General features: G+C 52.6%; 12 protein-coding genes across 12 annotated transcripts; 7 read left to right on the top strand and 5 right to left on the bottom strand.

Moving 5' to 3' along the window:
• Positions 1 to 192: 192 nt before the first annotated feature.
• Positions 193 to 3,593, bottom strand: P153DRAFT_287431 (DNA replication factor C, large subunit; the record flags this gene model as incomplete). Its single annotated transcript, XM_033663530.1, has 3 exons — positions 193 to 535; positions 591 to 3,374; positions 3,427 to 3,593. 3 exons carry the CDS (start codon positions 3,591 to 3,593, stop codon positions 193 to 195), a joined length of 3,294 nt encoding a protein of 1,097 aa, XP_033525211.1.
• Positions 3,594 to 3,872: 279 nt separating this feature from the next.
• P153DRAFT_312823 (ribosomal protein L16) lies at positions 3,873 to 5,036 on the top strand. Its single transcript, XM_033664858.1, has 3 exons — positions 3,873 to 3,942; positions 3,989 to 4,483; positions 4,541 to 5,036. The coding sequence occupies exons 1-3, from the start codon at positions 3,918 to 3,920 to the stop codon at positions 4,711 to 4,713; spliced, it is 693 nt and encodes a 230-aa protein (XP_033525210.1). The 5' UTR covers positions 3,873 to 3,917; the 3' UTR covers positions 4,714 to 5,036.
• On the bottom strand, positions 4,866 to 6,684 carry P153DRAFT_287613 (sphingosine-1-phosphate lyase-like protein; the record flags this gene model as incomplete). Its single annotated transcript, XM_033663550.1, has 3 exons — positions 4,866 to 5,993; positions 6,046 to 6,523; positions 6,587 to 6,684. The coding sequence occupies 3 exons, from the start codon at positions 6,682 to 6,684 to the stop codon at positions 4,866 to 4,868; spliced, it is 1,704 nt and encodes a 567-aa protein (XP_033525209.1).
• A 251-nt stretch (positions 6,685 to 6,935) lies between these two features.
• On the bottom strand, positions 6,936 to 9,643 carry P153DRAFT_374672 (DNA/RNA polymerase; the record flags this gene model as incomplete). The annotated part of the gene is made up of 6 exons (XM_033669532.1): positions 6,936 to 8,188; positions 8,529 to 8,700; positions 8,823 to 8,990; positions 9,243 to 9,356; positions 9,433 to 9,438; positions 9,581 to 9,643. The coding sequence occupies 6 exons, from the start codon at positions 9,641 to 9,643 to the stop codon at positions 6,936 to 6,938; spliced, it is 1,776 nt and encodes a 591-aa protein (XP_033525208.1).
• A 543-nt stretch (positions 9,644 to 10,186) lies between these two features.
• Positions 10,187 to 11,158, top strand: P153DRAFT_277858 (uncharacterized protein; the record flags this gene model as incomplete). Its single annotated transcript, XM_033662948.1, has 1 exon — positions 10,187 to 11,158. A coding segment is annotated over one exon (972 nt), but the record flags the coding sequence as incomplete, so codon positions are not given.
• Positions 11,159 to 12,126: 968 nt separating this feature from the next.
• On the bottom strand, positions 12,127 to 14,669 carry P153DRAFT_205235 (DUF1741-domain-containing protein). Its single transcript, XM_033662531.1, has 7 exons — positions 14,452 to 14,669; positions 14,196 to 14,402; positions 13,994 to 14,147; positions 13,827 to 13,939; positions 13,445 to 13,779; positions 12,983 to 13,393; positions 12,127 to 12,934 (listed from the first exon to the last, which is right to left on the bottom strand). Exons 1-7 carry the CDS (start codon positions 14,533 to 14,535, stop codon positions 12,352 to 12,354), a joined length of 1,887 nt encoding a protein of 628 aa, XP_033525206.1. The 5' UTR covers positions 14,536 to 14,669; the 3' UTR covers positions 12,127 to 12,351.
• On the top strand, positions 14,485 to 15,684 carry P153DRAFT_365462 (P-loop containing nucleoside triphosphate hydrolase protein). Its single transcript, XM_033667830.1, has one exon. It carries the CDS (start codon positions 14,792 to 14,794, stop codon positions 15,515 to 15,517), a length of 726 nt encoding a protein of 241 aa, XP_033525205.1. The 5' UTR covers positions 14,485 to 14,791; the 3' UTR covers positions 15,518 to 15,684.
• P153DRAFT_205213 (mortality factor 4-like protein-like protein 1) lies at positions 15,659 to 17,353 on the bottom strand. Its single transcript, XM_033662530.1, has 4 exons — positions 16,972 to 17,353; positions 16,529 to 16,763; positions 16,033 to 16,420; positions 15,659 to 15,982 (listed from the first exon to the last, which is right to left on the bottom strand). Exons 1-4 carry the CDS (start codon positions 17,157 to 17,159, stop codon positions 15,801 to 15,803), a joined length of 993 nt encoding a protein of 330 aa, XP_033525204.1. The 5' UTR covers positions 17,160 to 17,353; the 3' UTR covers positions 15,659 to 15,800.
• P153DRAFT_395238 (uncharacterized protein) lies at positions 17,261 to 18,470 on the top strand. The gene is made up of 3 exons (XM_033671385.1): positions 17,261 to 17,857; positions 17,908 to 18,395; positions 18,445 to 18,470. Exons 1-2 carry the CDS (start codon positions 17,549 to 17,551, stop codon positions 18,172 to 18,174), a joined length of 576 nt encoding a protein of 191 aa, XP_033525203.1. The 5' UTR covers positions 17,261 to 17,548; the 3' UTR covers positions 18,175 to 18,395; positions 18,445 to 18,470.
• Positions 18,331 to 19,441, top strand: P153DRAFT_205304 (uncharacterized protein). The gene is made up of 3 exons (XM_033662532.1): positions 18,331 to 18,395; positions 18,445 to 19,137; positions 19,190 to 19,441. Exons 2-3 carry the CDS (start codon positions 18,535 to 18,537, stop codon positions 19,298 to 19,300), a joined length of 714 nt encoding a protein of 237 aa, XP_033525202.1. The 5' UTR covers positions 18,331 to 18,395; positions 18,445 to 18,534; the 3' UTR covers positions 19,301 to 19,441.
• A 261-nt stretch (positions 19,442 to 19,702) lies between these two features.
• Positions 19,703 to 20,647, top strand: P153DRAFT_287623 (uncharacterized protein; the record flags this gene model as incomplete). The annotated part of the gene is made up of 1 exon (XM_033663552.1): positions 19,703 to 20,647. A coding segment is annotated over one exon (945 nt), but the record flags the coding sequence as incomplete, so codon positions are not given.
• A 422-nt stretch (positions 20,648 to 21,069) lies between these two features.
• P153DRAFT_205196 (Metallo-dependent phosphatase) lies at positions 21,070 to 22,368 on the top strand. The gene has a single exon (XM_033662529.1). It carries the CDS (start codon positions 21,166 to 21,168, stop codon positions 22,147 to 22,149), a length of 984 nt encoding a protein of 327 aa, XP_033525200.1. The 5' UTR covers positions 21,070 to 21,165; the 3' UTR covers positions 22,150 to 22,368.
• The last annotated feature ends 258 nt before the right edge of the window (positions 22,369 to 22,626 follow it).

Raw genomic sequence — 22,626 nt, 5'->3', positions numbered from 1 at the left:
TCACCACAACACGAGTCATTGTTTGATGGAGTTTGTGTCAATGCGGACGTTTACTCTAGCAAATGAACCATATGTATGCCCTTAGATAGCATGGTCACAAGCTACACATAACCAGCGGCACAATGATTTCCTCCAATCAATCATTTTACACCTGTGTAATGCATACCATACTGTCCACTTGCAACATCAAACTCACTTCTTCTTTCCCTTGGCAGCAGCCTTGCCCTTACCCTTCGCTTTGGGTTTGACTTCATCGTCCTCGTCTTCATCCTCGTCCTCGTCGTCCTTGGCCTTCTTTTTTGCGGCTTTCTTTGGCGCCGCTTTTTTGCCTGCCGCCTTCTTCTTCGGCTGCTTCACGTACTTGTCCTTTGAGAGATCCCCTTCCTCATCTTCCTCCTTGACTTCCTCAATCACTTCGCCATCATCTGATTCCTCGATCGCTTCTTCGAGATCAGGCTTCTCTTTAGCTTGCTTCTTGGGCGCAACAACCGAGGTGGCTTTCATGAATGGTAGGGGGTGAGATTGCTGATTGTAGCTGAGATGTTGTTAGTCCAGGTCCATCACAAACACATTGCCTTGCCGTCACTTACAGTCGCGTGAAGGTCGCTTTAGCCTGCGTCTCAATCTTGATCTTCTCTTGGTCCATGAAACCCACACCCAGCTCCATGATTGCATCGAAGTCATCCTTCGTCAAGAAGTAACTGTCCATGAGATCAATGATCGCTGGGACAGCGTCTTTGCCGTCTTTCTGAAGTTTCTGAACCAATTCAGTCCAAAGCACTGGAATATACTGTTGCCGAACCTCATGTCGATCACCGGAAGATCGCAGTCGCATATGGGCTTGAATTTCCTTGACCATTCGACTAAGCTTGTTCGTACTACTGTTTTTGCCTAGCCATGACGTAAAGCGAGTCTGGTTACCGGCTGTGCTACCAGCGACGAAACTTGCAGGTCTGACGAAACTAAAGACGGCGTGAGTGGGCATCAAGCTCCACTGCTGCTGAGAGCCGTGGATCATACGATCGACGAGGTCACCATCACTGATACTATCCGCCGCGTTAGACGCAAGCTCAAGCATCTTTAGATTCTTTTCCTTGCCAGAGTAATTGAGAGCCTGCATCGGATTGGTGCCGAGGTAGTTCTCCTGCAGCATGAGGGGACTAAATTCATGGTCGTTGAAATAGAGCTCAATCTTCTCATTCAGCGTGGCCTTGCTGCTAGCAGCAAACATACCACCGCCAAGAATCTTTTGAGTGATATCCCATGGCTTCAGGATGACGTGTTTCTCCCAGTTTTTCGACATCTGTTTGCCCTTGTCAAAATCCATGGCAGCTTCGTCTAGCTTGGCGGTCGAGATCATATTGACAACTTGTCGGATATCAGCATGACTGCCTTCGATCAACGCGTTTATGACGGGCGCTGGCATCTTCAAGCCTTCTCGGTACGCGATTGTCATGATTCGAGAGCGAACTTGGTCGACTGTTGGCCGTCGGAAAGGCAGGTCGTAGGTGACAAAGTCAAATGGTTTCATCTTGGGTAACTTTCTGTCGTTGCAGATGAGAATCATAGGTATTTCCGTTTTCTTGCAAACCGCAGCAAGCGCTCCTACACCTCCTCGATCACCGGCTGACATACCATCGACTTCATCCATGATAAAGACAAGCTTCTTCTTTGATGCGTCGACCTTCTTGCCGTCGCCAGCGAAGTAGCCGTGGAGTGAGTTCGTGCTGAGCACACCTCGCAGGCCCTCCTCGATGAGTTTTTTGCTTCGAGTATCACTGGCATTTCTCTCCACAATATCGTATCCTTCGAGCTTTGCTACGAGATGGGCTGCCGTGGTCTTGCCGATACCTGGAGGCCCGTGTAGCATAACAGCGCGAAACACACCACTGCCATCTGGACCAGCAAGCTTGAATCCGGTTTTGAGGTTCTTTGGAAAGCGCTGCAACCATCGCTGGATCTTTTCTACGGTAGCTTTGTTTCCGCAGATCTGATTTAACGATGTTGGCGCATATTTGGTTGTCCATAACCGCGAATCGACTTCAGGCTCTGTACTTTTTGTGGCCGCTGTGTCAGCGGAGTTAGACTTGCGACCCGCAGCAGCCTCTACGGCCTTCAGCTCTTGCACACGGCGCTTTTCTTCTTTCTCAATTTCAGCGGCTTGCTTCTTGATAGCCTCTTCTTCCTTGCGTTGCTTTTCTTGGTAGGCTGCTTGTGCTTTGGAGTCACCCTGGTTGCCAGCTGCTGTTAGCTTCTCTATGAGGTCCGCAAGCCCATCCTCATTGATGGTCTTGATGCTCATATCTCTGATCTTCTGCAACTTGCTAGGACCAGCGTCTTCCCCGAGTACAACAAAACTTGTCTTCTTGCTCGGAGCGCCCGTAACTTTGCCACCATGTCGCTTGACAAGCTCTTGTGCCTCTGTGCGACCCCACTTCTGCAAGACACCAGTGAAGACAAAGTTCAGACCAGCCAGACATGATTCTGATCCTGAGGGCATTTCACCAGAGGATCCTCCCAGGGGTGCAGGTTCTGAGCGTCCCGCGTTTGCCCTGAAGTCGAACTTTGCATTGGGGTCTTTCGGGGGTGGCGTAGGCGCACGCACTGTTGCAATACTGTCATAGATAGCTTGGATATCCGCATTTTCGGCGACCTCCTCCTTCTTCGCCTTCTTCTTTGCAGGAGATTTTGCTGGGGTGGTCTTTTTTGCGCGGCTCTTTTTTGGTTTCTCATCCTCTTCCTCGTCATCGTCGTCGTCCAGCTCTGGCGATTTACGTTTTCGGCTTGCAGCCGATGTCTTCTTGGGTTTGCTCTTGGAGACCTGCTCTTCTTCGTCCGGTACAACAAAGTCATTGTCTGCGTCCACATCCTTCATGTCCACATCCTCGTCGGCGTTCTCGGGATCAAAGTCATCTTCATCCTTGATCTTCTTTTGCTGCTTGGCTGGTGCCTTTGGAGTTCCGCGATGTGGCAGTCTGACGGGCTGCTCATCGTCGCTATCCGCGAGCTCCACGTAGTCGTCCTTGGCCTTGACGTTTGCTCCAAAGATGTCCTCGGCGTCCTCAAGGTCATCGTCGGGAAACTCGTCATTACCCTCCTTCTCTGCATACGAGGTGATGGGTTTCTTGGCCCTCCCAGACGCTCTACCATTGGAAGCTGATGTGGTTGGCTTTGGTCCTTGTCCGTTTGCCTTTGCTGGTGGCTCCTTGGGCGTGGCTTTCGGTGTCTCTGCAGGCTTCGTCTTAACAGGGTCGGATCGCTTAGGCTTGTTTGAGCTTGCAAAGAAGGCAGAGGTCGTCGTTTCTTCGAGTTCAGGTGTGGGCTCTCGTTTCACCTTCTTCGGCGGTGGTTTTTTTGGTGTTGCCTTCTTGGGTCTATCCAATGGTCAGCTTTGGACGTCACTGTGCGAATTGGCAGTGGTCTCACTTGACGTCTGCTTCCTCATCGTCGTCAGAGTCGTCAACGACTACTCGGGCTGCTCTGCTGGTTTTCTTCGGCGCCGCTTTCTTGGTTACTTTCTCCTCGTTCTGGCTCCCACTACCCTGGCTCGCCTTGGGTCCGCCGCCAAAGAAATTGCGAATGTCGGCAGGCATCGTGCGTACGAAGGCAATGAACGACGCTGCCGATGATGAATTGCACACACGGCACGGCGACTGTGAGGCGGCAAAGGGTGGTGGTGGTGGCGGCTGTTGTGGTTGCAAGTGGCAGGCGGCGTTGACAGGCACGACGCGCTCGCGAAGTCATTAGGCAACGCCGCGACGGACGCGACTGCCTGCACCAGCCACAGAGGCCACCAGCCACAGCTTGGCGCCCAAGAACTTCAATGTTGGAGCGACATGCGCATCGTCCCGAAGCACAACGACAAGATGCCGCCGCCGCCGAGGATACCGCAGAGCCTGGTCACGCAGCTCGGGCACATGAGCCTGTCCGCGCGACCGAGATGTACATGGCACGCCCATACCCGATGAACAGCCTCTGACAAGCACAGTGCTACAGCAACCATGCCTTCCCCGGTGCCAGTTCCTCGTGCCCGCAGTCCACAAGCCTTCCGTCCGTGCCTTTTCGTCGTCCCCCTTGCTGCTCAACTACCTCGCCCCCAAGGGCGGTGAATCGCGTAAATCTCGCAAAGGCCGCTGCCGTGTTCCAACTGGTGGCAGCACTCGCGGGACTACCGTCGTCTGGGGCGACTACGGACTGCGCATGAGGGACCACGACCGCCGCATCAGCGCCCACCAACTCCGCATCGCCGAGGAAACTATCCGGAAGCGCCTCAGGGGTATGAAGTTTCGCCTGTACATGCGCATTGCAGCCAACATTGGTGTCTACACGAGTGGAAACGAGAGCCGTATGGGAAAGGGAAAGGGTAGTTTCGACCGATGGACGGCAAGGGTGGCAGTGAGCAAGATCATCTTTGAGATTCAGGGAGATTTGCACGAGCAGGTTGTAAAGGACGCCTTCAGGCTTGCGGGAAACAAGCTGCCTGGTAAGTTGATGTCGAGTCGAAACTGATAGATAGAGCATTACGCTGACACCTCACCAGGCCTGTACGAGTTTGTGAGGAAGGGCGATCCACCCGTCATGGGTCTGACCAAGGTCGGGCTGAATGGCATAACGGAAGAAGACTTGAAGAGACCTCGGAGGAAACTACCTCTCGAGGAGGTGGCCGCAAGCTTACCAACTGCATCGTCAGCGCCAGCGCCAGCTGCAGCATAGATTTGTACAACGTCTGTTATGAATACACCTGTGGCAATGCGCAATCCGTTTTCCACGTATCGGACCATTAGCACTTTGGCAGGTAGTATGATGGAATCATGAGTTCGCCCACATGTCATGCGCACAATTACATACTACCCAGAAACCCCTCCTCATGCCTTATACAATGTGTCCAAAAATCCCTTTGCCAGATCAACGACAACACTTTTGTTCGGCAAGCTCCCCGCAACTCCATACAACGCAGCCGTATCTCCCTTCACGGCGCCCTTTGCTCCCTTGCCCTCGGCGATCCGTTTCCGTTCCTGCTCTCTCACATCCTCCGTAACCTCGACTAGATCCTCAATCAACTTATCCACCACTGCGACAATTGGCAACGTGACAGCGACGTGAATAGCCGGCGGGTTCTGCAACGCATTCAGATGCCATCCCTTCGCTGACATGCCGTCTGCAATGTCATATATGTCAAGCGTGTTAGATAGGAAAGACACGACGGAGACAAGGGGGCGTCCGATGACTTTGAGATCGGATGCGAGCTCTGGCTTCTCGCGGATAGCACTTTCTATCCTCTTCATGCCGCCGACGATCTTGTGACACGCGTCGATATACCCGTTTTCGCCCTGCTTCACAAGACTCGCCCAGCAGCCTGCAATCAAGGCGCCAGGGCGGGACCCCGCAATGGAAGGCGAGGCATAGACGCCACCAGACCAGTCGGGCGAGATGAAGTATTGGTACTTACGATAGTCATCAGAGCGGTATAGTACTGTTGAATTACCTTTAGGTGCAAAGCCGTACTTGTGCGTGTCACACGAGATGCTGGTCACGCCTTTGAGACGGAAATCAAAGGGCTCAAACTCGAATCCAGCTTTGGGGAGCATGGGAATGATGAAAGAGCCTAGGCAGCAGTCTACGTGTAAGGGCAGTTTCTTCTTGTACGCCAGTTTGCTGAGCCCCGAGATGTCGTCAATGATTCCGTGGGGGAAATTGGGCGCTGAGCCGACGAGAAGGACAGTGTTTGGGTTGATGAGTCGTGAAACGGAAGACAGATGGACCTTGTAACTCGGGGCCTTACAGTCGACGAGATGGATCTTGATCTTGAAGTACTCTCCTGCTTTGCGGAATGCTGTATGTGCAGTTTCAGGGAGGATCATCTCAGGATTCGTTACGCCACGCTCGTTGTACGCTTTGTTGCGCGCAGAGAGACAGGCCATGAGGATGGACTCTGTGCCGCCTGATGTTGTGACGCCGACTGCGCCTTCGGGGGCGCTGAATAGGGAAAGGACCTGTTCGTTGTCAACCCACGCGTCCCACGTCCTACACGAGACATCGTCATACCATGGCAACAACCTCAGCCTCCATCTTCCTCACGCCGGGGAACACATCCGGATGAATGGGGTTCGCGACGGTAAACTTGCCAAACGCCTCCGTCTGCAGGCGGATCAACTCTTCCCCGCCATGGTACACAGCGCCGCTGACCCTCCCGTCTTCCCATCTCGTATGCGCCATGTCGGCCAACTCGGTCAACTTCTTCCTCACGTCTTCTTCGCTCCATCCCTCGGTCGGCAGGCTGGTGATGCGCTCGACGCCTGGGCCACTGGGCACGAGCTTGCGTTCGAGCTTGAGCAGCGTTTCCGAGACCTGCGTCTGGACCTTTGTGCGCACGCCGGGGAGACGTAGAAACACGCCGTACAGGTAGCGGCGGACGGCGATGTACAGGGCAGACAGCGAGCCGAAGATGCCGCGGCCCTTGAGCTGGTAGAAGAGGACGCGGGTCCAGCGCAGGAGGAAGAGGGTGAAGACGATGTTGCGCAGTCTATGTCATGCTGTCATCAGCTTCTGGTCAGACAGCGTGTGCTCAGCAGGGTGCGTGGCCTACACATCAATGTTCAGCGCAACAAGCCGGCCGTTGGCGGTGCTCTTTCGCGCATTGAACGTGTCGCGTAGACTGACGGGCAGACGCGACGAGCCGGGCATCTTGTCCTTTGCGTCACCGGCAGGCAGTGCAGACGTTGCTGGTCATAACAGAGAACGGAGGGGGGCGGAACGGATGGCAGGCCTTCACATGTCACATCATGCTCGTCCGACGGCCGCCACTGCGCTGCCAGGTTAGACAGCCTCGGCTGCCACGCTGCTTCCGGAAGCTGTGGGGCATCGCCGCTAACACAACGTGAATGTTTCTGGCTGATCTTGCGAGCACATGTGTCGTGTCTTCAATCTTCACACTTCTACGTCTGCGCGTGCCACCGTCCATGCGCTCCCATGGCAAACAGCGGCATCATGGCGCCGCAATCGTCGCAACGATACGAATCACCATCCATCATCTCGTCGTCTTCAGATTCCCAACAGTGCTCATCAGCAAACCCACCCTCTTGAGATGCAGTAGGTATATCTTCAGACCCCGTCCTGATCGTCAATGCATGTGGCACTGCTGCGTCTCGGGACTCTCTCTCTACTTTTGTCAGGACTTCAGGTGCTTCTTGCACTTCTTCTTCTTCGTCCACCCTCCATTGCCTCAATACTTCATCCTGGTGCTTGAACATCTTGCCAATATCTCTCCCGATGCCTCCTCTCTCACTTGATGCATCCACAATATTGGTAGCAGCAACATTTACGAGGCTGAGATTCCAGCCATGCTTTTCAGGGTGTAGTCTGCGAAAGAGAGGGACCAACGTCTCAAAGACTAGTCTCTCGACCAATGCATCCGTACTGTCCTTTAGATTGAACACAAAGTTTGGCATGGGTGCCGCTCTAGAAATACGTCCAAAGGACCGATTTCGGCTGCCGTCAGGGTTCTGTGGCGAACGTGGCCGTGTTGATAGACGAATCGTTTTAGGGTGGGCAACCCAGCGCTTGGAAGTTGTGGTGGGACTAGCAGATGCACCCTCAAGTACTGCGCCATCCTCGCCCTCATCTTCAAGCAGGTCCCTGTGCATCCTGTTGATCAAGCTCTTTGCCAACCTCCGGAGCTCTTTGATGACTTTGTCGAGCGTGTCTAAGCGGCCATAACTGTCCTCTATGCTGATCTGTTTAGGCACTTCGCGAGCTTGGCCAACTTCCGTATTGTCACAGCCATTGAGCAGACCCCATACTTTGATGCCAGTGCCTTGCGGAACGCCAGGTCCTTCTAGGATACGCCCCAGTGTTTCTGGGCCCATGCCAGGGTATGTTCTTACATCACGGACCAAGACAGTCTCTTTTATTCCACTGTACACAAATCCAGCAGCCAAATCTGCCGATCTTCCTAACACATGAGAGCGGATTTTCTGTGCGATTTTGAAGCCGATACCTGGTATCTTACCAACTTCGTGGGTGTCGACAAAAGTAGTAACATTGTCCGGCCCATCATTGTCCTTGAAGTGGTACGGCGGCAGCAATGTGGTCTGATTGTTTGGTTTATGAACGTTGCCAACAAGCTTGGCAAGAAGCTTGTTTGTGGAAATACCAACAGTAGCCGTGTAACCTTTCTCAGATTCAAGCTCTCGTCGTAAATGCTGGGCTAAGTGGCTTGCTAGGCCTAATCGAAGTCGCAGAGGATCCAACGAGAGAGTTTCTGCTGCAGCTTAGCGCTGTAATCCAAGAAGCACGATGAACCATGGCCGGCGCGTACGATGCGCAATGTCAGGTACTGTTGGTCCCACGAATCTGGTTCGAGCGTTACAAGCGCCGATGTTCCTAGCGGTGCTGAAGGGCGGTTGGGGAATCTTAGCCGCAAATCACCTCAGTGGTCAGACTGCAAATTCTATGCCCCGCGATTCCTGTCTGGAAGCGGAAGAAAAGTCCTAACGTTGCATCATACGCGCCGGCAATGCAATGCTTACCTGGAGTGTCGTCGGGGCTTTCTGGATAGGTAGGGCCAGCCAGTAGAGTAGCGTCAAATGAGAAACCAACCGTGGGATCGTTCTTGGAGAGACAAAAGAACGAATTGGCGAAGTCATTCGGATTCAAGGTCTCGATATTGTAATCGACGATGTCTGACACGTCCATAAATACCTAGACCACTCAATCACTATTCGCTGATGGTCTGGATACGTGAGTGAACCGACAGAGGTCGGAGAAAGTGCAAAGGCAAACATGAAGAGGTCATACCAAAGCTGACTGTGGACGAAACATACCTCGTCAAAGCCCAATCGTTCACAGCGCGAGTTCCAAGAGTATGCTCTCAAAAAGCCACACAGCTCCTTTGAGGCATTTCTGAATCGTGTAAGATCCTCGCCTAGTACAATGACGACATCTGGACAGATTTTTTTGGCCTCGCTGATGAGTTGCAACTTGTGTAAGCCCTGAGTAAGTAAGTTAGCGGACTGGCGCGGCTGGTGTCGTGTCTCTGCTGTGGTCCTCTTTGAAATAGATACGAGGTTTGCTGCGCTCTGTGGGTTCGGGAAGGTTGGGCTTCTGTGCATTGGCCAAAACTGCCGTCAAGACATGTCTTATTCATCCACCAAGACCTTCAAGTGTTTTGTGTGTACTTGAACGAGGACCACAGCAATGTTCCGGGCAACACCATGGAACTGGCGACAAGGAGAGAAACGTACTCGTCGACGGGCCTCATAATTGCATGTGACCAGAATCTGTTTCTGCTGCACAGCCAGCGGCACCGACTTGAGATGTGGGTTTTCCTGCTCGAAAACACTGGCGTAGAAACAGTCCTGTGCAGATGATGGAACGCGTAAGCTGTATGCGTCGAGTGGAGCTGTGTAGTGATTGGCCGCGGTAACTACCTACATAATCCTACATGCGGACAAGGCATGTTAGCATCGCTGAAATGCGATCCGGCGATTACGACAACAGTAAGGCCGGAGCAGAACGGCGCAGTCTTCGGGCTGAGTACAGACATGGCACAGGCACGGGTTGTGTGGGCTTTTGTGCTTACAAAATGAATGATGGTCGGTTCCAACTGCCGCCTCAGTTTCTTCCGTGAAGCGACGCCGTCCATGTCGCGACTGCAGCCAGACAGAGCAAGCCTCGAAACGCAGATGAAGCAGCGTACTTGTGTAGACGCCAAGCAGGGTCGGGCAGACGGTTTCATTGACCATAGGCGCGGGTCTAGTTGCTTTTGCCACGAGAGAAGCTATTTTAGGCTAGGGCTATTTTTGGGACCTGGTGGCAGCGAACGCGCACCACTCCAAGACAGCAAGCCCTTCGCGGGTGGGTGCAGGCTGCCTGTTGTGCCCACATGGTGTATATAGCGACTGGCCCCCGCAGTCGCCCATGGAGCTTCTTGGTTTTGCGTCCGCCATACACGCCATCGCCGTAGTCATAGTCCTATCCCGCCTGCGCCATAGTCATATCCTGTCAGCAGCCTCTCCGCCCTGCAACACGAGACACTTGCTCGCTGCGTACACGAGGCCCTCAAGACCCTGACGGCTCCCCTCGCCTTTTGCTCGACGACATCACGGGGCCACCCTCTGCTCGCATGATGATGTCGACCATATCACACTCGATGACTCCCGCCTTCAGCCCATCACCTGCCCCGCCGTCCAACATGACCACCGCCCTGCCTATAATACCGCCGCGTCCAGCAGGCATCCAGCGCCCCAAGCTCCAGATTGATACACAGCAGTCGCGCACATTTGGAAAAGGCGCCAGCTTGCGACTCGAAACCTTGAGCGCCATATCACCGACAGTGCGCAACACCTTTTCCAACGCCTACCAACAGCAGCAGCAGCAACCACGACCGCAGCCGCAACCACAACTCCTCCAACAACACCCAGCACCACCAGCACCGCCACAGCCATCTGCTGCGCCCGCGCCTGGCCCCCGGCGCCCCGCCAAGCCACAGCTCTCACTCGACAGCAACCTCACCAACACGAGCAGTGCCTCGACGCCAAGCTCAGCCTCGACCCTCTCCTCCACTCTCACGTCAGCGTCCAGCGACTCGGCCACCACCTCCATACCCTACAAGCAGCCCCACAATTTGACGTCGATCCTCGCCAACAGCCCTGTCAAGTCGATTCTGCCCCGCAAGATGGCGTCTTCAAGGCCCATGTTCCCAGCAGAGAAGCGTGTCTCCTTTCGCACTCCGCTGGAAGAGCACATCACTACTGTCAAGTACACTCTCGCCCACTCAGACATTAGCTCTTCCACCTCCACACTGCTGTCTCTCGCAAGTACACAGTCGTCCGACTCCGACATCTCAACCATGAACCTCTCAACAACCTCCGACTCATCTTTCCAGGCACCCACTCTACTTGTGCAGCCGCCTTGTGAAAAGACAACTTCTGCCAACTCAACTCTGGAGAGCCCACCTCGGCCAAAGGGCCCGCGGGCTGGAGACAAGCGAGACTCATCCTCCTCGGAAGACGATAGTGACTCTTGTCCCGAAACCCCTGTTGCTGGGCGACGCAAACTCACAAGAGACTGGCGGTGGACTCTGGCTCCGCTTTCTGGAGATTCTGGCAAGTCAACACCGTCAACAAGCGACGCTGGGACGAGTGAGGACAGCAGTTGATTTGCGACACTCTGTCGTGATAGACCAAACGTTCATGCATTATGCACGTCAACACTAGAGGACATCACGATTTAGCTGCACACATGGTTTTGGCGTTTTTTTTATATTAGCATTTGGAGGTGTTGTCTGTTTCATGATACCACTTTGCATCATCATATTGGGAAGACATCTAATCACATCGTATTTACGTCGTACTTTGTACATGCATTACACACATCTTGGGAGCACATCCCGAACACGAGCACCGTAAGACAAGAAGGCGATAGGGTCTTTCGTGTCTATACGCACATTTTATGTGTTCGAATCAAGAGACTGGTCAGCACAACGGATGTATTGACATGTTGTGTTATGGTTTCGCAAACTCTGTAGCAGGTCTGGCACCTTTTGCTTCAATGACCAAGTAGACTCTCATGTTTTGATCTAACAACTGAGACAAACTCATGATACCAACCCACTTCTCCGTTGCCTGTCGTGTTTGCTCTTGGTTCTGTTTGCAACATAGTTGACACACGGCCCACCTTGAATGTCGATCTGCGACTAACCATGGTCTCAGTATTCTCACAATCTAGACCACTTCCAAAAATAGACAGTGCTCGACTATGCTCTGATTGGTCTTGTTGAGCAGTTCGATTAATCCCGGGCCAATGAATGCAGGGCATGGTTGACTGCGGCTGGAGCTGGTGGGGCAAATATTCCACTTCAACAACTACCGTGCCGTACTCCTGAAGTGTACATATGGTCATTGCCTAACTCCGAAGCCAATTTCTGCACGGTGGAGATTGTAGAATACGGTGAGCAAGAATAGAGACATGGATTGAAAACACTACTCATGATGATAATCTCGAACATGTACGAATGCATCCGAGCTCAGAATCGACCCAAGGTCTCATATCTCTATTACCCTTCCAAGCACCAACTGGTACATATTGATCAAGCTGAGAGGAAAGCACTATAACGTATAGAACCGGAAAAGCCAAAACAGACTGGACTATGTTATAAGTATCAATAACCATCCATCGTGGCAATGCTTCAACACATGAGAAGAACTCACAAGAGTAGTGAAATATATGCAAGCTACTAGAAACTTGGACGCCCTACGCATGGATACAATACTTGCGTAATTCTTCGATTGCAGGAGAATATCAACGCGAATGAGATTTTAGTGCTGACTGCGCCCATGTGGATCAGGAGCCTTAAAGTTCCTGATTCAAGGTCTTCGCGTCGTCCACTGCAGTCCTTGCGATTTTCTTCAAAAACGTTTTTAGATCCGCTTCACGGAACTTGTCCCATCGCTCCAGACCCTCACTCGCGTCAATCGATAATGTTTCATAGCCTTGCTTGATGACATCGCCCACTTCACTGGGGCTTAGATGCTTATTGCGTGATTTCCCTTTGTCGCCGCCATTCAGCAAGGTGTGATAGTGAGACGAGACGTTGATCAGAATTTGCATGGATCCAGTCTGGTTCGAGAGGCCAAATGTATCTCGGAACTTGACGAGCACATCCCCAGTCTCAACAAGTTTGTAGAATAGGTCGTCGTAAGAAGCTGGGTCGGGAAGAAAGTTTTCGCCGCTCGAGAGTGCAAAGGCCAATAAATTGACAAGAGTGTCAATCATCTGGGAAGATTTATAGGTTGACTTGATGTCGCTCTCGTACGTTGTTAAGAAGCGAATGAAGGATAAAAGAGTTCTCCAAAGCTCTGACCAGTGATATGCGGTTCTGACTTTGGCGCGGCTGAGGTACGATAAGACTCGAAGAAGAACCCCGAGTGTGAGACTGTTCTGGAATTAGCCACACAGTTTCTCGCAAAAAATCAATACTCACATGTAAAAGTCCATATCAAGTCGTCTGCGCAGGTTGTGATTAATGCCATCAACCATCAAGTCCAAAATAACAGCAGCAGGAACTCGATCACCCCTGGTCAACGGCAAGTATGGCTGTCTTTGGCGACAGAGTCGTACTGTAAGTTTGTTCTCGTCGCTACAGAGTCGTTTGACAAGCGCTTGATCCTCAACAAGTATTTGCAGTATAAAGAGGCTTAGGTACGTGTACAATGCAGATCTGGAGGATCGGTGCGCATGTTGAAATAGATATGAGGTCAACGAGAAAAACGCATTCAGGGGTGAGGCGTCGTCCTTTGTCTGTGGCTGTAGCGTAACCAGATTTGAGCAGAAGACCTTGTTCGCATTTGCAAAGTCGTAGGTGGACAGGAGTATACCAATCTCTGGACCCGGTCTGTTGTGAGTGTGAGCGAAGAAGACCTCATCCAAATGTGTGCAGACTTACAACGCAGCAAACAAGGATTTCGTCTCGTCGAGGGGTGGTGCCGGAGTGGAAGGCCGTGACCCGGGAGCAAGTACCCCGAGACCAAAGTAGCTCAGTGTGGAACCTAATGTCCACGCCTCAGGTATATCGTCCTGCACGGCTATGTATGCGTCCCTCAGCTGCAGACAGGTGGTTCCAAAGCACGTTATCATGTCCTGTATGATGGCGTCGTTGACGAAGTCATCCAGTCGCAGTCTGTAGGGATTCTGAAACTCGAACTTGTTGTAGTTGGCGAGTAGACCCAGAAGGTAAAAGGCCGGCAGGATCTGGGTATGGGTTTCACATTCTTGGATGTACTGGGACACCGTCAGCGTGTAATTGCTAAGCGAAGGTCTCATCTCACCTTCATGAGGGAGGGGAAAAGGTCGCGGTGGGTGAAGTAGGAGGGCAGGGCTGTGTGGAAGCCAGCAGCGGTTATGGACAAGGTGGCTTGGACGGCTCGGAGTCGCAAAGGTACTGTGTGCATGTATCAACTCAACGTTCGAGTGCATGCCTCGTGTCTCGACGTACTGCTGCGGCCACTGCGAATCACCACGTCCAGGGTCGCCACGAAGTCGGTCATGACGGCGTCTGCATCGTGCAGGCCGGCGAGGACGGATATGATGTCGGAGCTGGGGTTCGTGTACTTCTTGGCCAGGGCGGCATCTAGGAAGACGGTCAAGGTCTGGCGGGTAAGCCAACGAAGCTACTGTGCGCGTGGGCGGCATCGAACCTCGAGCGCGAAGTGGTCTGCTGGCGATTTGGCCTGCTTGACACGGAGAACGGCGCGGCGGACGAGCTGTTGTGAATGCGCCTGCTGGTGGAGCATGTCGTCGGGCGCTATGGGACGCAGTATGCGCTTGAGGCCCGCGGGGTCTGGCCGGTGGAGGAAGAACTCTTGCCAGAAGCCCTCGGACAGTTCGGCGTCGTCGTCTTCATCCTGGACGCGCAGTGAGCACTCTGTTGCGGCGTCGACTTGGAAGACGTACCTTGAATAAGGATTCGTAGAGGCGGATGATCTTGGGCTCGAAGACCTCTGGCCTGGAATCCTGCATCAGCGGGGAGGGCTCCATGGTCAATTCCAAGTATGCAGGAGTTCAATGCAAGCTTCAACAACAGTTTCCTCGAGATGTCGCAACATGTCGCAAAGCTACCCAGAATTAGGGACGGGCCGCTAGGCGATCGACACCGATGACATAGCCCCACCTACACTCACATGCGCGTCTTGATCCCTAGGTACCACGTTGTAAAGACTCTGCGACTGGGTTCAATAGGGCACAGTTGCAGTAGGGAGGTGTGTCTTGTCACATCGTCACATTCCTAGCAAACATGTCACAACTACCACCCCTCATCCTCGCCATCTCCGGCCCCTCCTCCTCTGGAAAGACAACCCTCTCCCGCCTCTTGCGCTCCCTTTCACCGGCGCAGACATCGATTTTGCACCTGGACGACTTCTACTTGCCCGACACTTCGATTCCCGTCAAAAATGGAATTCAAGATTGGGACTGCCTAGAGTCACTCGACCTGCCTCTTCTTGAAAAAGCGCTGCACACGATAAAAAGCACGGGGCAAACACCTGATTGGCTGGTTAGCAAAGAAGATCAGAACAGTGTCGGCGAGCATGGGGTGCCAGAAGCCGTCATACAGGAGGTGAGACAAAGGGTCAAAGAGTGGGGAGGAAGAAGAATACATATCATCGATGGCTTCCTGCTGTTTTCCCGTTCAATGCCGCAAATACAACCTCTCTTCGACATCAAACTCTTCCTTCGCACCTCTTACTCCACAGCAAAGGCCCGCCGGGAAGCACGTAGCGGATACGTCACTTTGGAAGGTTTTTGGGCGGATCCACCAGGCTATGTAGATGCAGTCGTATGGCCCAACTATGTAGCGGATCACCAGTTTCTGTTCCGCAATGGACAGGTCGACGACGAGTTGGATGAAGAGGTTTGTGGTGAGATGGGCATTTGGGGGATGCCGAGAGACGCCGAAGAGAACATGGAAAAGTGTTTCAGGTGGGCAGTTGAAGTCTTAGAGGGGGCCACTCAGAAATCATGACGTCGCAGGATGGTCAATGAAAGCAAGAAGATGAATTATAGACTGGATTAACGCTCGTGCTTGGAGTTGTTACGCTTTTGCCCAGGTTGCTAGAAAGCTCGAACGAGTACGCAAGACCAAGGAAGATAATGTCCGCCGAGGTCGAATATGACTAAATAAACAAGCAACATCACCTGAGCGCCGTGACAATGATGTTCGAATTCCAGTTCCGACCCATGCAAGAATTGGTAGTACAAGTAACCTAAAGACGAGACAGAGAAAAACAATACGTCGTAAGAAGGTCTCAAGTACTAGATTTGACCTTGTCGATGTATGCCTGACCTGGACTCTCATAAACAGAGGCAAAATATGCATTGACCTGAGGTTCTTTAGCAAGCCATGTGGTCATGCCGCTCAACTCCTCACGGAGGCGGTTCACAGCTTGGACGTCCATGTTGGTCTGCGCAATAAGTTCAGGCATTGATACTGCGACGCAAATCAGCAAACGCTACTAGTGATACCTCAGGTAAACTTACCTAGAAGGCGCAGGAGATGCTCGCCGCCATAGATCTCTGCTAGTGTCTTGCCAGCGAGCTCATCAGTCGGCTGCTCCATGCGAGTATAGATGTCGAAGAACTGCTCACGCTCGAAGCGGTAGAGAAGAAGGCGACCGAGGCTCTTGTTGAAGTACTCCTTCAACCCTGCCACGACCTCTTCCAGGATGTCAGTTTCGGTGTTGTTGCGATTACCTGTCGAAACGGCCCATGCAGAATACTCGTCCAAGATAGTTGCAGCTGGCTTGGTGGAGGGAAGTTGCACCAGTTGCAGGCTTTTGGTGATGTTTTCCCAATCATCAACTAGGAGGCTCTTCAGCCTATCAGGCATATAGATCCTGACGGCGCGTTTGTTTTGAAACACCTCTTCCTAGCGAACGTTTAGCGAACGTGTCGAAGAGACGTGAGACTAGAAGTGAGGAGGAGGCAGAACAAAGAGATGAGGCTTTATCGAAGCTGGTCGGAGTGGGGCGCTTACCTTCTCGATGTCATTATCACGCATCCGCTTCTGACCACGAGGTGCAGCAGCAGAGACAGACGTCTGGCGCTCCTCGCTCCCTCGAGCCGAACCATGCGCCTTCTTCTTCGCAGGAAGAGGCTGGGCTCTCGCGGCTCGCTGTTGAAGGAGCATTTCGTGCCTGAGATTGTTGGACAACTCGCGGTTTTCTGGAGATAGTTTACGCAACCGATCCTCAGATACCCAATCGTCCCAACTGCGCATTGTTAGTGGCTTATCACAATGTAGGTTGGAATTCGAGCAGTCATAACCATGAGTGGCTGAGTGATGGTGTATGTGGAAGTAGAGTACAATGTCGAAGTGGCCATGTAGAGGAAGTCGAAGCATGAGGGAGGGGCAAACGTGACATGTTCAACATCCAACAGAAGATGAACATAGACAAGCACTGGACGGTGGATACTTACGTGTTCTTCCAGCCTTTGTAATGGATCTTGTACTGCCAGCCGCTCTTCTTGTCGTTCTTGTCGCTCTTGTCATCGGCTTTGACGGCTTGGACCTCGATCACCTTGGCTTCATACAGCAGCTCATGATGGAAGCAATATACTTTCTCGTCCTTTCGGTACGAGGGTTCTGGTTCTGGTGCTGGTGCCATGGTTGAGTTACAACAGGGAAGCTTTGGTTTTGATGGGGTGGTAGCGAAGAGGGAAGGGGTGAGGGCAGCCGCCAACACTGAGACACGTCGCGTGTTTGTTGCCTTGAACACGCGCAAAACGAAGACAAATACCAAACACGCCAAACCGAGTCGTCCTGTTGCCAATGCGAGGCGCCAAGTCGACGATGCGGGTGAAAGGTCGAGCAGTGATGTTTGCTGGAATGTTGTTGCAGGTGCACTTCACGACATTTGATGGGCACGGACGCGACGCGCTCGACTCTCAGCCCTACGCATGTCTCGATGCTTGTCTCTAGCCGGCCATTACACTGCCCTGCCAATTGCGCACCGTAGCAAAGCCTGCCTCACGCGCATTCTCCACCACGGCAACCATGGCGTCGCAAGAAGCCAAGCTGCTCAGCGACTTCCTTCTCACGCCCGCATCACTGCGCGACTTCATGACGCCGCGCCAGTTCGCCGACATCTTTCCCCAAGCCCACCGCGCGAACCCGGCCGTGCAGGACTTGTATCGCGAGCTACATCGGCTGCGCGACAAGGATGTGGACCTAGTGCGTCACGCCATCGCCCACGAAGTCAAGCGGTCGAAGCAACTGCGGCGCGAGTATGCCAAGGAACGGCGCCGAGCTGACGACGCGACCGTCGCCGGGCTGGACTCGGTCGCGCTTCAGATGGAGGAAGAGGTGCTCGTCCCGTCCCGGCTCGGCGGACAGGGTGCTAACATGCCCTACAGTTCTCAGGCGATAGTCGCAAAACCCCGCACTCGCTGCACACTGTTCACTCCAGCATTGACGAGGCCTGCACGACCCTCGAGGCTCAGATTGCAGATATGGAGCAGGAGAACCAAACAGCCCTGTCCGAGGTGCAGGAGGCTGTTGGCGCGCTCAGTGACTTGCGCCATGGCCGCTTTGCGCAGTCGGCTGGTGGTGAAGACATTGGGCAGGAAGTACTGGCTACGCTAAAGAGGCTCGAAGCCGTCTGTACAAACACGGCTGAATGAGCGGCGTAGAAAACCATGTCTGCACCAAGAGACTTGAAGCCGTCTCTACCAATCCAGCAGGATACACTGTCCGTGACGCGGGCGGCGCTTAGATCGTCGTCTCACTACCTGCATCACCAACCACCTTTCCTTCGGATACACAGGAAGGGATGCGACATCGGACAGCAACCAATCTGCATCCGAGAGACGGAACCCAGTATGCATTACATCGATGATGCGATGTAGGTAGAGTTCCATTGGACACTTTGGTGTATGCTCACATCCCAAAAGATCCATACGAAACTGTGTACCTAGAGCATTCCAGAGTTTCCTAGAATCTGATTGTCATCTGTACTGCACGTGGAATGAACAAGCCAAGCCATGTTCTCACGTCACCATAATCTATACATCACTCACAAAGCGACGTCATGTGAAGGTTTGACAAAGGGAGCTTTCTTTCGATCGAGAGCTGTTCTGTCATCCATTGCGAGAAACACGTCTTGTCTCTCCATCTTTGTGCGTGTCTCGGCGTTTTTGCTCAATCAGCCTGGACCTGTCCCTGTTTGGGTGCGCGTCGAAAGGGTATCACGCCACCCTCACGGCATAGGCGACTGCATCGCCGCAAAACATAAACAGCGCCCCACGTGCCTGGAAGAGCCTTCAATCCGAACTTTACTTGCGCTGTCACATTCGCAAAAACCCTGTGCGACACACGGGAGTGCCCGCTCTGTTGTCGGGTGTGGCTTTGCACTGTGTAAAAGTCTTTCCACTTTCACAAATCTTTCGGGGTTCTGGTCTACCTCTGTCGGGCACCGTAGTCAATCCATCATCCTCATCATCATCACCCTCATTATCTTGTCGACCTTGAACTTGCTTGGACATCCAACACCCCATCTTTCCATCCTTCGTCCGCATCCAACCACAACACTCAGACGAGATTCGCAATTCCATCGGAATAGCTTCGTCTCTACCTACGCCACATGGGTATGATCGGCAGACCGGAAACTCGGGGTTTCGCTCAGCCCGTATACAATAGGGCGCCCAGATGTCAAAGCTCCGTGCACAAGAGAACAGCTGCCCCTTCCCCGGACGGTACCGAGAGCGTGAGCAGTCCGTCGTTCGACATGCGCAGTTCCGGTATCTCTGAATCTTCCTACTCGATCAGATTTTCTTGATCAGGCACGAGAAAGAAAAGAATGTGGAACACCGATCTAGTGTAAGGATCGAGTGGATCACCACTTGGATTGCAGTTTTGAGTTTGAACTGCATGCTTACCGAAGCATACTCCTCCTACTCCCCAAGCGAGACCCAACAAGCCCGTGAAACGTAACTCTTGACTCGCGCCTAGAAGGTGGGAGAATCCGCTCAGCTCGGCATCGTCGATGTGTCTACAAAGCTCGCATTGACCCTTAAGATATCCTCTCCGCCTGAACTTGCGGACTCGTCATTGTTCATTAGAATCTTACATAACTCGTATCTTCAGACATCCACCACACCCCGGACTTCGAACACTGAACGCCCACTGCAGGTCATCTCTTCGCTCCACACTCCATTCCCGGCAATGGACCTCAACGACTACCAAAAGGTAGCCAATGTCGACTACTCCATACCGCAAGACATGATGTCCTGCCCAGATCAATTCGATAGAGCCTACCTCTCAGGGCAATATCCTCCATCTCCTCAACGCTCCTCGTCAACGCTTTTCGACTCGAACTCCTTCTTCGGCCAACCACTCACATCGACTGAGATGTCTTCCTGCATGTTATCGAAGTCCCCGACGTTCTTTAGTCCAGCTTTACCTGGAACCGGCATTCCAGTGACAAATGGTCATTCAAGCAGGGGAGCAGCTCTCCGTCAAACCTACAACCCCTCACCCTTCATACAACCGCCTCACGCGGGCTTCACATTCGAGACAACGACATCGGAGGCATTCAAATCAGCTTACGTCTCCCCCATCACTCAAGTTTACTCGAGGACTCCCTCCTCCAGCGATGACGTAGCGCAACGGCCCATCTCTCCGACTCCGTCTTCCCGGGTCAAAAAACGAGAGTCTACCTCCTCACTTCCTTCTCCATCAGAAGAACCGACACCGAAACGGCCTCAACGAAAAAGAGGTCGACCACGACTCGATCGTTCCCGCGCTGACACTCGTTCCACTGCATCTTCTTTGACCTCAAAATCTCAACGAACAGGTCGTTTACCACACAACCAAGTCGAGCGCAAGTATCGTGAGGGTCTCAATTCCGAGCTTGAGAGATTGAGAAGAGCGGTTCCAGCACTACCACAGAACGACGAAGGTGGTATAGTTGGCCAGCCAAAGCCTAGTAAGGCCATGGTGTTAGCGGGTGCTATTGAGTATATTCAGAAGCTTGAAAGTGAGAGAGACGCGTTGGAAGAGGAGAACAAGAGGCTCAGGCGGGCTCAGACGAGAAGTGGGCATGTAGAGAACTGGAGAAAAGACGAGTCGTTGGATGATTTCCTTGTGGATCCTTGAGGACTGTTGACAACGCGTTGAGCGCTCAAGGCTTTTTTACGTTTCTTAAAGTTTCGTTTGGTACAGCACATTTGATTCCTGTATCAAGATGTGTTACGGGGAAGACGATATTTGGGTCACATTCTACTTCGGAATTCTGGGTTCTGCTTTGTTTTGTCCAGCATCGATGTTGGCGGAGGCTATGGTACTGCATTCAACCTAGCTGTCTTGTAATGATCGTTTTGATGATATCCGCTCGCGCAAATACATTGATGGCCCCTGTTGCGCATTACTTTCTCATTGTCCAATGGAGTAGATACACGTCAATTTTATGATTAGCTCAAAGTTTATTCTGGTTTGATTACATAGTATTGTGACATGAAAGAAAAAGCATAGAGGCCACTATACTTGATGCCCAACAATTCACAAAAAAACAGGGGCAAGTTTGAAGAGAGTGTCACTGGATCTCAGTTAGGAAATATGAACCCCACCACCCACTTTCCCCCACCATCTCACACTCAAAGTTTCAAAGCACAATTATGTCCTCAACATCAACCCACATCAAGACCAGATTCCTCGTAATCTCCGACACTCACTCCTCCACACTCGCGCAGAATGCTTCTGACAATGATACATCCTTTCGTCCGCCGCTACCGAGGGCTGACGTTCTCCTCCACTGCGGAGATTTGACGATGATCGGCCATCTTCACGAGTATGAAAAAACACTAGATATGCTGCAGAGCATCGATGCCGACTTGAAGCTGGTAATTGCAGGCAACCACGACATCAGCCTCGACGAGGAGTACTATACCAGGAAGGGAAAGTACATGCACCGGAAGAACGGACACGACGAAGAGATGCCACAAAAGGCAAGAGAGATGTGGAAGGGCGAGCGAGCCAAGAGAGCAGGGGTCACGTATCTGGAGGAAGGGACGCATACGTTTGATCTAAAAAATGGATCCAAGCTGCGCGTGTATGCATCCCCCTACCAGCCCGTATTCTGCGACTGGGCCTTCCCCTACAACCGCAACGAAGACCGCTATAATCCTCCCGAGCAATGCACGCCCAATGCTATCCCCGTTGCCGATAATGCCGTGCCAAGCTTCCCGGACATCGATGTGATGATGACACACGGCCCCCCGTTGGGGGTCCTCGATGCGGTGCGGAACGGCGAACGTGTAGGTTGTGTGCATCTCCTCCGAGCGGCGCGCCGCTGCAAGCCGCGCCTCCATTGCTTTGGACACATACACGAAGGCTGGGGTGCGCAAAGAGTACGGTGGAACGGGGATGACGCGTTGGACGTCAAGATTGAGGAGCATATTGAGGAGGCTAAAGACATTGAGGTCGACAGGGAGGAAATGATCGAACGCAGGGCGGCACATGTGGATATCAGTCAGGGTTCCAAGATGGCTGTGGATTTTGGGAAAGAAACACTAATGGTCAATGCGAGTATCATGACCGTCAGCTACAAGCCTTGGAATGGGCCGTGGCTCGTCGACGTGGATCTGGAGAAATCGAAATGATGTCGTATCAGCAATGGATATTACATCATTGCGGCGCGCTCCTAAGATACAGGCAATCCTTCTGCTCCACGAGCCACAGGTCATTGGCATATGACCGATACATCGTCATCGGCGCGGTGAGATGCAATGCAGGAGGCCCTGGTATGAAACACGTTCACAACCTCTCACTCGCTCCACGAGGTCTTCACTAGCAATCAAAGTGTCCGGGAGGTTTAGAAGACTGAATCTTGGAAAAGGGCCGCCGCACTCGCGCATGCTCAGAATTTGGTTACGTCAGAATAAGGGAAACGAGGCTTCTCTGCACCAACCGAGATCGGCTAAGCAGGCCGGTGTCTAGGAGAGAGCTGGCTAGGAAAAGCGCTCATAAGCAGACATTGATTGGCCGACTACAACTTTCATCCGATTGGCCTCCAAAAATACTCAACATTCAGATCTCTATGCGAATCATCACTCTCATGATCCAGCCAATCCTCCTCC

The sequence above is a fragment of the Dothidotthia symphoricarpi genome, assembly GCF_010015815.1.
Source record: "Dothidotthia symphoricarpi CBS 119687 unplaced genomic scaffold P153scaffold_7, whole genome shotgun sequence".
Taxonomy (NCBI): Eukaryota; Fungi; Ascomycota; class Dothideomycetes; order Pleosporales; family Dothidotthiaceae; genus Dothidotthia; species Dothidotthia symphoricarpi.
This window is presented reverse-complemented; position numbering and strand designations above follow the sequence as displayed.

Coding starts and splice junctions, on each gene's coding strand:
- P153DRAFT_312823 (XM_033664858.1), top strand. CDS start 3,918: ATGAGCCTGTCCGCGCGACCGAGAT. Junction 3,943..3,988: donor CCTGTCCGCGCGACCGAGAT/GTACATGGCACG, acceptor TGACAAGCACAG/TGCTACAGCAACCATGCCTT. Junction 4,484..4,540: donor TGCGGGAAACAAGCTGCCTG/GTAAGTTGATGT, acceptor ACACCTCACCAG/GCCTGTACGAGTTTGTGAGG.
- P153DRAFT_205235 (XM_033662531.1), bottom strand. CDS start 14,535: ATGGAGCCCTCCCCGCTGATGCAGGATTCCAGGCCAGAGGTCTTCGAG. Junction 14,148..14,195: donor CAGACCACTTCGCGCTCGAG/GTTCGATGCCGC, acceptor CTTACCCGCCAG/ACCTTGACCGTCTTCCTAGA. Junction 13,940..13,993: donor GATTCGCAGTGGCCGCAGCA/GTACGTCGAGAC, acceptor ACATGCACACAG/TACCTTTGCGACTCCGAGCC.
- P153DRAFT_365462 (XM_033667830.1), top strand. CDS start 14,792: ATGTCACAACTACCACCCCTCATCCTCGCCATCTCCGGCCCCTCCTCC.
- P153DRAFT_205213 (XM_033662530.1), bottom strand. CDS start 17,159: ATGGCACCAGCACCAGAACCAGAACCCTCGTACCGAAAGGACGAGAAA. Junction 16,764..16,971: donor TACAAAGGCTGGAAGAACAC/GTAAGTATCCAC, acceptor AACAATGCGCAG/TTGGGACGATTGGGTATCTG. Junction 15,983..16,032: donor GCATCTCCTGCGCCTTCTAG/GTAAGTTTACCT, acceptor TTTGCGTCGCAG/TATCAATGCCTGAACTTATT.
- P153DRAFT_395238 (XM_033671385.1), top strand. CDS start 17,549: ATGGCGTCGCAAGAAGCCAAGCTGCTCAGCGACTTCCTTCTCACGCCC. Junction 17,858..17,907: donor CGCTTCAGATGGAGGAAGAG/GTGCTCGTCCCG, acceptor CATGCCCTACAG/TTCTCAGGCGATAGTCGCAA.
- P153DRAFT_205304 (XM_033662532.1), top strand. CDS start 18,535: ATGTTCTCACGTCACCATAATCTATACATCACTCACAAAGCGACGTCA. Junction 19,138..19,189: donor TCTCTACCTACGCCACATGG/GTATGATCGGCA, acceptor CGTATACAATAG/GGCGCCCAGATGTCAAAGCT.
- P153DRAFT_205196 (XM_033662529.1), top strand. CDS start 21,166: ATGTCCTCAACATCAACCCACATCAAGACCAGATTCCTCGTAATCTCC.